At 39.4% G+C, this 13340-nt stretch overlaps 1 protein-coding gene across 2 annotated transcripts in view; it reads right to left on the bottom strand.

Annotated features, from left to right (window-relative positions):
- ATP10B (ATPase phospholipid transporting 10B (putative)) overlaps positions 1-13340 on the bottom strand; it is a 50582-nt gene that overhangs the window by 23705 nt on the left and 13537 nt on the right. For both annotated transcript variants that reach the window (XM_063413675.1, XM_063413676.1), the window contains 6 exons: positions 12876-13080; positions 9217-9302; positions 6509-6615; positions 2853-2984; positions 1956-2083; positions 585-837 (listed from right to left, as the gene is read on the bottom strand). In XM_063413675.1, coding sequence (XP_063269745.1) covers positions 585-837; positions 1956-2083; positions 2853-2984; positions 6509-6615; positions 9217-9302; positions 12876-13080 — 911 coding nt within the window. The remainder of the gene's footprint in view (positions 1-584; positions 838-1955; positions 2084-2852; positions 2985-6508; positions 6616-9216; positions 9303-12875; positions 13081-13340) is intronic.

The following is a 13340-nucleotide window of genomic DNA, read 5'->3' as shown; positions in this document are numbered from 1 at the left end:
AGAACACAAACATCTTTTTGGCAGCTGCTTGCCAGCCTAACAGGATCCTTTCCACTACACAGAGCATGAAAGTAACAACGAGGAAGGGGCTGAGTCAGCACCATCAATTCAGAGCACCAAGTGCCAAGACCCAGGCTGCAGCCAGGATCCACTCCAGGGAAAGAGTACCTGTATTTTTCTTATCACTCAGAAGTGTACATTTACATATTCACAGAAATAATGACTTTTGGACCCACTGAGTTTAAATATTAACTAATGTCTGTTTGTGAGGTTATAAAAATTGTCTGGTGTTCATTTAGAAATTAAAGAGAAAATGTTCTCTTTGTGTGCTCTTTGAATGCAGGGCAAACCCCGGAGGTGCCTGCAGAGGGATCTGGAAAAGGTTTCCCATCTGACTTTTGAATAATTTAAAATGCCTTCACTTTTGTGAATCTCTGTAACAGCAGTCCCTCACAAAATAGTGACTATTCCACAAAACTCTACATTCAATCAGAAGGCTCGGTATTTTTAGGTATTAATATTTAAATTAATAACATTTTATTGCTCAGACAAAAAAAAAGCAGCTATAAAAAATTGTCTCTCACCATTTTCCTGATGGGAAAACTCAATTCCATCAACAGTACAACGTCGGAATACCATTTTGTTTTCTGTGAGTGTCCCAGTTTTGTCTGAGAAGATATACTGGATTTGTCCAAGGTCTTCAGTAATAGTGAGGGCACGGCACTGGATGGGCAAATCTGCTTCTTCATCGTACAGGTCAATGTCATTGTGAATTAAGAAGACTTGGACCAGTTTGACCAACTCAATTGACACATAAAGCGATATAGGGATTAAAATCTGAAAGAGAATTTGAATTCTCAGTGAGGGGTGAGATAAATGTCACTGCTTTCTACCACCAATGTCCTGGCACAGGTATACTAATGATTTCCAAAGAAAGAGTTCTTCCTAGAGACATATGTAGAACTGATGAAAAATAATCCAGGGGTGAAAAAAGTCCTGCCCACAATAGCAAACAGGGATAATAAATGGCAAACTCAAGACTAAATTCCTAGAGTACTAAATTCAAAGGTGGGTCTTTCAGAGGATGCCCTTACATTTTCTGGACATAGGATCATGACTGCTCTTACCCTTCTGAAACTCTGAAAGGATGGACTAGCACAGAGTAACTCTTGGTGCAGAAAAGTTTCACAAACCATTACTTTGCACACAACACTTCCCACTCACAAGCTTCCTTGCCCTGAAATAACAAACTCTTAAGATGCACAAATATTCTGTTTCAGTAATGAAGATAATCCCCCAAGGAATCTCTGAGCAGCTCTGAAAGTTATATTCAAATTTCGTTCACATTAAAGAAATTCTGTCCACTTAAATCTCAGCACTGACATCAAGAAATAGGAAAAGTAAATGCAACTTTTTCCTCACCCAATAAAATATTCTTTCCCAATTAGGCTTAATCACACTCAGATATACAAGTATCCTACTTCTAATTTAGCTTCTTTCCTAGACCAGATGAACCATACCTAGTTATTATTCCCCACTGGCAAATTGGCAATTTTTGTTTCACTGTTTTTCTGTAATGTTAAGTGGCCTTCTTACTTTGGAATTCTGCACATAGGCAAAAATAATAATAATAATAATAAAAAAAGCTGACATTGGATGCAAATATCTTTTTTATTGCATCTGCTAGATATTCTGAGTTAAAGATATTATACATGTGTTTCCTATCTCTATCCTTGTGGGGTGTCAATAGCAAGAAAAAAATCTGCAGTTAGAAAGAAAAAAAAAGAAAAAAGAAGCATTATTTCACATTTGGATGATTTGAAACACTCCTAGCAATATTTTCAATACGATTAGGAAGGCACTGCACAGCTATTAGTTGATAGTAATTGTTCATTAGTGATTATACTCAATTTTGAGTAACTTCTTCCTTGGAGGTAACAGGTTTTTGAATTTACCTGCAGCAGGATTATCATTGTCAGGAACATGTAGAAACCAGCAAGAACTGGAGACACAAAATTGCCATTGCTGTCTGGGACGTCATAAGGGGGATGCTCCCAAAAGTTTCCTGTCCAAATGCCATGCCCTGTAGGAAGGAGATGCAAGATTGAAACTGGCTGAGCAGGGAAGTGAGTGACAAAGCTGCTGAAATGTGCAGATATGGACTGCTCTGCCAATAAAACAGAGAGAGCATTGCAGTCAGAGCTGGAAGGCAAACAGGTGCTTACATGCAGTGAAGATCTTGTTGAGATTACCAATTCAGTAAACTCCAGTCAGTTAACTAATACCAGTTACTAAATTCACGTGTGCTCACCTGCAAGAATCCCAGAAAAATGCAGGCTATTCCAATGTAAGCAATTATTCCATTTCACAGCCTAATGTAAAGGGGCTTTTGAGAAGGAAGGAAGCCGTGGAGGATGTAAACTGAATGAAATAGTTAGGAGCAGCTCATGGGTTCTAAATTGTGTGTCTCTGTTTAGGATAACTCCCAAACATATTAGAGGAAGACACTACTGAAATGAAAGTAAACCAAAATCATTTTACTTTTGCTCGTATACACAAGGAACAAACACCCCCTCAGGAAGGAAGGAAGATCTCAGCTGACAAATATCAATTCCTGCAGGAATGGCTTTCTCTTTACATGTATTTTACCATGGTGGGAATGAATCCTATCTGAAACATTTGTAGCCATGTTTTCTTCATCTGAATTGCTCAGATTTGCCATTTTAACTCACCTATTGGAAATACCAAGGAGCCTAAAGACCCCAAGAGCACTCAGCTGTAGATCTCACTCATGTCTATAACATCGATTTTAATTCTCATTTAGAAAAAAGATTTTTGTCAGTGCTTCATACCTACAGCTCCAACAAGGCACATCACAAACAGGAGTCCCACACATAAGAAAATATCCATATTCAACTGCTGCTCTATTCTGCTGCGCTTGTAACGAGGACCTCTGTTATTTAGCATGGCCTTTGTTTCATGACCTTCAAAACACAAATGAATATTATCATGTTAATGTAATATTCTGTATTTTGGTTTGGTTCTCTAAAAAGTATTCCCTCCCCAAATGAGAGCAGGATGACTAATGTTGACATTCAGAATTTTTTTTGTCTGTCTTCTTATTTCACTGACTACATCAGAGTCTAAATCTTGAAGTTTACCAAAAACCTCCATTATATCACAGGTTTCAGCTGTCACATACATCCTTCTGTCCCAATGACAGCAGATTTACTGGGATCATAATGTTTATATAAATTATCAAAAGCCAAATATCCATGAGAAGAAAAAGAAAATGAACAAAAGTATTATAGTTTTGCATTTTATGAACAAATTATTTAGGTGCTATACAGATTCCTGAAACCTGTATTTGAATATTTTTCAGCATCAACTCAAAAGCCACTAGATACAGTTTGTATATTAAATAAAATTCAACAAGTCAGTGAAAACCAATAAAATTTAGCTTTTCAGTATTTTGTTGTAAAGTGCTGACAAAACAGTGGGATGAGAAATAAAAAAACCCCAATCCTTAAACTTAGTGAGTTAGAATTGAGCTGCTATACTAATAATGAAAAAAGAGGAGTGCTGCAAGAAGTCAAGAAGCAGAAATTACTTTTTCAATTCTATTAATGTTATCTAAACTGTGGCTCCACAACAGGGATATCTGGGCACCATCTGTTGTTACACTGAATGGTGTCTTTTATGTTTATTTCTGCAGTCCTTTTCCCTGAAAATACAGACCCTGCAGACTTGTATTTAGTTTTCATTTGTATGTGCATGATGTGTGTGACAAGGACTGCAGTTTTCCAAGCTGCCTTTTATCTTTCTCTAGGGAAGTGATTTAACCCAAATCTGGAAGTCAGGTGCAGTTCAATCACACCTGCTGGATTCACCCCAGGTTTCCATCAGCGGTCATTAATTAGGAAGAGAGCTAGAGAGAAAATTACTCTCCAGCCTTCTGTTCAGGACATTCACTCAAGAGCTGCAGCCCCTGGCTTACTATTCCAATGAATATGTAATTATTTACACAATCTGGGGCTGTGTCAGAGGGACCAGCTCTCACCACCGCTGCTCCTGCCTTTCCATCTCACACATCAGCACAAACCCTCTGGTTCCACTGGGCAGGTGTTCAGCCTGTGAAGCAGGAGATGTGTGTGCACTCCTGTACAGGCAGAGCTGGGAACAAACCCTGAGCCTTCCCTTTGATGAACAAAATCTCTTAACCACTGAGCTACACTGAAGGGGAGGGCACTGCTGCTGGTATTTCTGTTCCTCCAGCAGCTGTGTGACTCTTATTCCTCACTTTTCTTTTATGTCAGACATAATGGAATGCTTTGTATTGAAATCAAAACCAGGCAAAGCCCTCAAATTCCTCTGAGAAAACCCTCAAGAAAGTGTTGATGAATTTATTTCAGGAAGAAATCATGATAAACTTCTTTCCAAATACCAGTTGTACCATTCCTTTTCACTTCAGGTGATCATCAGGAAAAGGACACTTCTATAACACAATTTTCACCTTGTAAGGAACAGAAAATCAGAAATATGAGGAATAAACTGCTTTGTTCTCCTCTAATCCTCTCACTTTCCTATGCTGTGAAAAACAGCACTTCACCTACCACCCCAACAAAACCTTGTCTCTCTGTTTCTAGTTGCTGGTGGGCTCATCTAAAATTTCTTTCTGGTACTTTAGTATATGAAAAGCATATAATTCCTACTCCCAATCACAATGAGAAAACTGCATTGGCTGTCACTCTGTAATGAGATTCTTGTGTTTTAGTGCTATTGCTTTGTGTAGAACAATTTGGGTAGCCATGAAAAGTGTAACTGTCCTGGGGTCAGATGGGAACTGCACAGACCAAGGAATTGCACTAAGTGGTGTCTGTGCTCCTCACAAAGGCTTCCATTAGGAGGAAGGTTTGAGCAGTAATAGAGTCATAAAATTGGAAAGTGTGCCATCTTATTATGTGACTGATCTTGATTGTTCAGAAAAGGTCACAGACCATGATTAAAAGCCAGAGTATAATCAATGTCAAAGAACCCCAGAAATGCAGCTGATACTGACTGAAGCCAGTCTAGTTTTAGGAAAAAAATTAAACTTTTATGCTGACATTAACAGTAAGAACTCAGTTGGAAATTGATTTGAAGACCTACTCATATGAAAACCACCATGTCTTGGGAATAACTTTAAAACTCCAAGCTTGCTACTGGCAGCTTAAGCAACATATCTGGAGATCCACATTAGGATCTGTGCTGGTGGTCAAGGGAATATACTGGGAAATCAGAGCTAAACAGAAGAAAATTAGGAACTGCAACTGCAGAAGGAAAGATAAATTACTCCAATTATATTGGGAATAATCTCTACTGAGATTTTATACAGTAGTACTTTGAAAAAAAGGTTGCTGAGTTTGCTCTGGCTCTTGTCTTCTGCCTGGTGGGCACCACCTTTGTGTGTGGTGTTCACAGGGACACACAAGGAAAGACCTACAAAGGCAAAGCTACCTTGGAAACATATGGGAGCTACAGACATTAGAGCCCAGTTGTGTACTGGTGAAATAGGCAGTCTGTTGTCAGGTAAATCGTTCCAGGCTGTGGAGATTAATCTAAGCTAAATGACTCTTGTAAAGGTGAGACTTCTCTTTTCTCTTAGGTGGCTCAACCCTGAATGCCTTGCTGCTGATTAGATATAAAACATTTACTGTAACTCTGCTGGAAAGATAATAATAGCTAATGGGATTAATTGTTGTGTTTGAATTGACTTTTATTTACTCTACAAAGAAGAAGGTAATTGATACACTCTGATGCAGAAGAGGGCACAGCTGGCAAAGCCAGTGATAAATCATGCTCAGTGAGTAAAAGCAGTGGTAACTCTCCAAAGGCAAAAGATGCTGAGAAGCATGAACTGACCCACTGCTGAACCTGGCACTGCTGCATTTGATCTGGGCACCAGCACCTCTTTCTTGGTCCATGTGTCCCCTGCGTGAAGTTCACGGTTGCACAGACACACTCTGTCTATGTCAGCACAAACCTGTGCTGCTGCTGCCTCACTGGCTCCTGTGTGCTGGCACTGGCACAAATTGAATGGATGAATGAAATTCACAGATGACTTTTTTTTTTTCTAATTAGATTTTCAGCTGCTCCAGTTTCTACCCTGAGGAGCCAGTGAGGCCTCCCTCGGGGCAGCTGTGTAGATTTTATGACAGATGGAATTAGTAGTATAGCCAGAGCTGAGGGTTAAATACACCTGAGCAATTTTTTACTTGTCTGGATATTTTTACAAGATATTTGACATGCACAAGGATTCTGTCACTTGCTAAGGATGCAGTGCAAGACTTGCTGACTTTGGAGATGGATGAGTAATACCCTCACTTAAAAAAAAGTTATATACTTTTTCTGTGCACTACCAGTTTTAAAACAAAATGTCAAATTATATTGCATTATTAAACTATACTTATTTTTTAAAGGATATTTACAGGGAAATTCTAAGTTTACCTAAATAAAAAATATGTCTTACCTGCATATATAACAATTCCTACTGCGGCCTCAGTATTTCTGATTGTACATCCACGAAGCAAGAGGTTTTCAATGTTGCAACCTACCTGTTCATGGGTTGGCAGCTCCCTAGAAGAAATATAATCAAATAGAGCAATTAATTTTTCTGTTCTAAAGGAGTGTTAAAGAAAATTTTTGTGTGTATGTCTGTTTCAAGTTGAAATCAAGTAATTTTGAAGGCTCTATTTTGCTTTTATTTTCCTTAGTTTCAAGGAAGACTCCAGCAAATAGCTCCAGAGAAGTCCAAGTCTCTCTTTTAAAGCCCACTTGCACAGTGTGTGTCATGATGCCAACACAAAGCAAGTTTGGCTTTCACTTGTAACCTTATCTGGCAGATTCAATATCTTATGAAAGAAAACATTTTGCAACTTCTTGCAGACAAATGTGTTTTAGAAAGATGAGCAGTGGTTCAGACGAATTAATCAACACCCTGCAAGAGTCTCTGTCACTACATCAGCCAGCAAAGGACTTTGTGAATCTCAGTTCATTAAGCAGTCCTCAGGCTGAGGAGCTCTTCCTCATCCTCATCCTGGGTAGAAGATTTTCATCCTGGCTGAAGATGCCCCATCACACACCAGATCCTTCTGCCTGCAGAACAAACTGGTGGAAACCAGAAGGTCGGTGCTCCATCAGGCAGGCAATTTGTTACTTGCCTCTGAAAATTAATGGCACACACCTTTGCCTACCCACAGCTTTTATTTTACACTGGTAGGTTTTTCCTGAGATCTTTACCCAAGTTGAAAGCTTCTATTTCAGATAATTTTTCTTGTTTTGTTATGTAAAGATCAGGGTGGGGAAAGACTTTTTTTCCCTAGAATAATCATTTCTCTCTACTTTCTATTTGGTGTTTTGCATTTCATTTACCATTACATAGTCTCATCTCTCAAATGGTGGGCAAGGCTAGGTGTTCTATCAGAGCTAAGTACAGTCCTAGGTGTAACTGCAGCTGCACATGATAACATAAGTTAAACTAGACAAGGGAAAAGGTGTAGGTGCCAACAACCTACGGCTGGTGGAATTGTAAAAACATAATGCCAGAAATCCGTTTTTCTTGGAATTTAAATTCAGCCTTGGGGAACTCATTTAATAGAAACCTTCTTCCATCCCTTTGAACAGAATTTTCTGTGATCAGGCATGTCAGATGGATGTCACTAAGTTATTTCTTATCATTTTCAAAAGAGAGTATTCCTGCTATTTTATAGCAAGGCAATAGAGCCTCAATAATTTATTAAGGGTTCTTGGAGAAAATGGTAGCTTGCTCCAAGTAATTTGTGTTTACAAAATAACTCAAATCTCAGCAGACCAAAGACAGAAACTCCACTAACTCTTAGCAAGTAATTTTCCCCAGCAAATTCTTTCTACTATCCCTGAAGAGGGGAGAGGAAGGCAGCTAATTGCATGTTCCATCAAGTGAGATAATAGGCATTCACCAAAGAGATTTCTGTTACAGACTTTCAGTTGAGAGTTGGATATTTTGAAGCCAGTCCTGTTTCCTAAGGGTGTGTATTTGTGTGTGTTTTCTTGTGGCATGTCTCCTACATTCCTATAATCTCAGCGCTCTGCTAATTGGAGGGATTGCTTCAGTTTAGATCATACCCAGTGGTCCTTGAAGCCAACAACCACAGCCAGCAATCAATACAAACTTGACCTCTTTTCCCCTTGTAAGGTATTGCAGCAGAGGAGAAATGGCCCTGCTATTAGAGGCACCATTCTTACAGGGCACAGCCTCAAAACCAGATTAGATCTGGTCAGTGCTAATTGAGAGAAGCTCTGGTTTGCTCTGTCAGAGCTGGCCTTCTGCAGCTCCCATTGCTTCCTGCAGTCACTCACTCCTAGCTTAGCAACTGGTTAATTGAGCAAAGCTGGGGCATGGATGGGGATGGCGGCACATTCATGCAGTTAAATTATTTGCATAATAATAATGAGGCATGGGTTTGGTCAGGCAGCAGGGATTTTGGACAATCCTCTGCTGTGGTGTGGGAATAAGCACGGGCTGGTGACTGCTCTGAAGAGGGCCTTGGGAAAGGCTGCTCTGTGCTGGAGGGTAAGAGGATTTTAGCACATGAGCCATGACATAGAAATTTGCCTTATAATTCATAAATGGAGTTAAATCTGCTGAATTTGCTGTTATGCCTGTGCCAGAATTATTTAATGAAGAAACAGGAAAAGAAACCTACCCTGCTTTTTTATACTAGTCTAGTGCATTGGTTCAATAGCATTTTGCATGCATGTTTGTTCTTTCTACCTTTCTAATAAGAAGAAACTCTAAATTGTTTATTAGATCTTGGAGACCTTTCCCTGTGGCTGTAAATGTGAAGAAACTAGAGCCATGCAGCTGGATTCCTTTAAACAATTGGAAGGATTTATCTAAAATCTAGCTTAGTCTAATCATCAGGTCAAATGTAAATGAGCCTATGTCTAAGTTTTGAAGAGAGCTGAAATTTTGTGAAAATAGTTTGTACAAAACAACTGCCAATGCAGTGCCAAGCCTTGGTTCTACCTTGCCACAAAACAGAGTCCAAGTCTACATTTTATATTGACTTCTGAATCTGGGAATAGATAAAAGTGACAACCATCAATTTCCTCAAAATACGTTCCTTCCATCCAGTTCCTCCAAGAGTAATATCAAAGTATAGATCCAAAATGTATTTATGGATAACAAGTACTTACATATAACCTTTGAATTTATTGAGATCATTATTTGGCATTTCGCAGACGATGGTGTTTTGGAAAAGTTCTGGTTCAAACACAGTATCCTACAAGAGAAAACACACCGAGAATGAGTGTCAAATCCAATGAGTGTTTGAAATTCCAAACACTAAGAAAAGCTTAATTTAGACCACCAGGGCTGGAGCACTTGCCCTAGAAGGAGGGACAAAGACATTTTAGCTCATCCAGCCTGAAGCAAAGCTTCAGAAGGGCTGAGTATTTCCTCCTCTTGGAATAACAACTGGTGAAATTAAATGAAGGAAATGCTGTGTATTGGACAAGACATCACAGATGCCAATTAGTGAAAACATCTGTCTTCATTTAAAGTGAATATAACAAAGACAGTAGATTTAGATTAAATGTTAGGAAGAAATTTTTCCCTGTGAGGGTGGTGAGGCCCTGGCACAGGTTACCCAGATCTGTGGCTGTCCCATCCTTGGAAGTGTTCAAGACCAAGTTAGAGGGGCTTGGAGCAACTGGGGGTAGTGCAAGGTATCCCTGCCCATGGCAGGGGGTTAGAACAAAATGAATTTTAGGGTTCCTTCTAGCCCAAACCATTCTGGGATTCTATAGTTCTATGAAATATTCATATTACTTATAAAAGAAAAACAGTAGTCAGCCAAGAGCCAGCTCAAATGAAAATAATTTCAGGATTTAACAGGATTTTTGATTGTGCTGGAAGACTTATGTTACTGACCAGGATGGTATAATTGTAAAGAAACCACACATTTGAATGAATGTATCATAATCAAAGAAAACTAAAAGCAAGACTAACAGGATAAAACCCTCACCACCCAACCCTAAAATGGATGAACAAATCCATCAGAGGGAAGGCAGTAGAATAAACCCACACTGATGGGAGAGACAAAATGAAATAAAGCTTTTCAGGGCTCACTCAGAGTTTGGAGTTGAAGTGAGTCACACGATTTTATGATTTTTCCAGTGTTCAGGGAAGCAGCTTGGGGTTTGAACTGCATGAAGCAGTCCAGAAAGCAGACAGAATGAGAGGTACTTGACTGCCATAAGTGGTGATTTAGTCTTAACTGAAAAATACACAGAACTTTGATTTTTGATTAAGAAAATGTAATAAAAATGGGATGTGAGAAATGTGAAAGATAATAGTTATTGCTGTGCCGCAGAATTTTTAAAAGAACCGAAGCTCACTTAATAGAAAATGCTCTGTTAGGAAGGCTGGAAATCAAATCTACTGCTGGGCCTCCCTACCTTTTTCTAAAGCAAGCACTGTGCTTTAATTTATACATTATTTTCTATCTCTTGTTCTTTTTTCATAAAAAATACATATATTCCTTTTTTAATGATATACATATATATAAGTACAAAAACCTAGAGACTATGATAAAAAATTGTTGGAGGAAATATAAAGGCTTCAGGAACATAAGAGCATTTTGTATACCTTCTGACCCATCTGACTATTTTTAGAATGTCTGTTGAGAGAGAATTTTCACCTCTGCTGAATCTTGTTCAACTCTGTGAACTCAACAGGAAAATCAGTTCATATTTGGTTTTGCTAGAAATATTTGTACAATAAGAGAATAGGAAGATACAAAAGTCACCTGGAATGTTCATTGCTAAAAAAGAAAACTATTAGGCTTCTAGACAGAAAGGGGTAGAGAAGAAAGTTTCTTGTCTCAGATTTTGTCTCTTTTGATGATAAGAATTTTATGTTTGAAAATTCAAGTTATAAAATATCATAAAAGGAAAAAATAATAATCTTTTCTCTCTGTCTTTTACAGAGAATTGTATTCAATATTCCTAAGCATATCACAGAATAATGGAATGGTTTGGGTTGAAAGGGACCTTAAAGATCATCTTGTTACAACTCCTCACATGGGCAGGGACATCTTCCACTATCCCAGGTCGATTTAGAGCCCAGTTTAACCTGCCCTTGGACACTTCCAGGGATGGGGCACCCAAAACTTCTCTGGACAACCTGTGCCAGCGCTTCACCCTCCTCAAAGGGAAGAATTTCTCCCTAATATCTCATCTAAAGCTACCCTCTGCCAGTTTGGAGCCATTCCCCCTTGTCCTGTCCCTTTATGCTCCTGTAAATAATCTCTCTCCACCTTTCTTGCATCCTAAACTGAAGAACTAACCCCAGTTCCTGTGTATTTCCTCCCTGTTTGAAGAATCATCATTTAGACAGCATTACATCTGAGGGGGTTTTATGCAGTTCATAAACACAGGACTAAGCAAAGCTCAAAGAACAAGGAAGAAGTTGGCACCTAAACCCTGCACTGTTTGCACAGACACAGCACAGGGCAGGTGGATTTGTGAGCTCTGACCTTCCCCAGCACTGGCTGTCCCCATGGCCAGACCTGCATTCCACCCTGTTACCTTTACAGGAGTTCCTAAGTATAGACATTCCTAGCACACAGCTTATCTCAATAACAACTCAAAGTCTAAAGAAAATTACCATGAATGGGCAGTCTGGGGCATAATTTAGCACATGGCTATTTTCTGATATAATGGAAGGCTTCCTAACATTATGAGCAACTGAAGCAAAAGTTTGCATTTTGTGTAATGGTAGAGCACCCTGTTCTCTAAAAGGAAAAATAGATAGAAAACTTAACAGGTAAATTAGAACTACATGACAAAAATGTAACATTCAAAAAATGTTAAGTAGCCAGTTTATTGTTTTTCTGCTAAATCTCTACATTTTAAAATTTCCAGTGTTTCTCAGGGACAAAACCTCTCCCTAATTGTCACTGGAAGGCACTGGAAAAGGCCTGTGCTATGTGCTGTGGCATCCACAATACGAGAAAGCCCTTAATTGTCTTTACAAAGTGATTTCCATTTGAACAACAAGCAAGTTACACTGGAGCTAACAGGAATACAGCACCTGATCTCAACTGGCCCTGGAAATGGAGTGCTTTTATCTAATGTCTGGTTGCTCCCTGGCAGCTGTGTCCCACACACCAGTAACCTCAAAAGATCTAATTGCTAAATAAATGAATGTAATTCCTAGAATTATCTCTGAGCTTTTATTTCCTGTCTGCTGGAGTGATTCCAATGGAACAAAGTTTTCCTCCTCACATGGTGCCACTCCTTAAACTTGTTCTGGGTTATTTGAAAAACTGTCCTACTGTGTTTTTAAAGATACCTGAAATTGTAACAACTCTTCCCTAAGTCATATTTTCTAGTTCAGTTCAGGTTTATCCAACATGAGCCAATCAAATATAGCAGTAAAGTGTAAAAAAGAAACAATACTATCTAGAAAAAGAAATGGTGATTTTAAGAATTCAAACTGAATCACAAACTGATGCCAAATATACAATTTTTTATTTTAAGTTTTAATTTACGTTGAGTAACTGCTCAATGTACTCCTACACAGGATTCCATTCTTTAATTTTTTCCAACCCAATGTGCCTTAGAGCAGCTGAGCTACCACCCCTCCACCTGCCTAAGAAGTGAGTGTGGTGCGTCAGCTGCAATGGAGACACAGAACCCATAAGGAAACCCATGGATGCTTTGGCAGGGGACCATGAGCTTTCTTCCAATTGCCATGCAGAAATAAATCCCTCAGTGCAGTGGTTTTGCTGTGGCACAGTGGCCATAACTGGAGACAAATGTGCCCCTGGGCTGTGTTTTCACAGGCTCACCTGGCTGCTGAAGCCCGTCACGACCTGGCGCTGTTTGAGGTTGGTCTCCCCATCCAGGCTGGCAGTTTCCAGGTGGCAGATCCCGTTCTGATCAGAGGAGTGCAGCAGCAGGATGTCTGCTGGGATGATCTCGTTACACTGCAGCTGCACAAAGTCCCCCACTCTCACATCTTTCCAGCACTTCTCCACGTAAGCGTGTTCCTCCCTGTGGCATTAAAAGCGAATCACGGCTGATGAGTGACATTACAAAGGGCTGCTGGGTTGTGGGGCTTCAAAAAGAGAAAATAGGGGATGGGGACACACTGACCTTTTTTTAAAGGACACAGCACAGAAGCTAGAAATTTATGATTCAGACACTTCCACAGCAGCATTTCACCGTGTGTCACATTCAAACTAAATCCTTACATGGAATAAAAAATTTACAGCAGTTCTCTTTCATTCTAGCACTAGTCCTATAATATGCAC

Source organism: Prinia subflava, chromosome 16 (genome assembly GCF_021018805.1).
Source record: "Prinia subflava isolate CZ2003 ecotype Zambia chromosome 16, Cam_Psub_1.2, whole genome shotgun sequence".
NCBI classification, from domain to species: Eukaryota; Metazoa; Chordata; class Aves; order Passeriformes; family Cisticolidae; genus Prinia; species Prinia subflava.
Note: the sequence above shows the minus strand (reverse complement) of the source record. Positions and strands in the feature narration are given on the sequence as shown.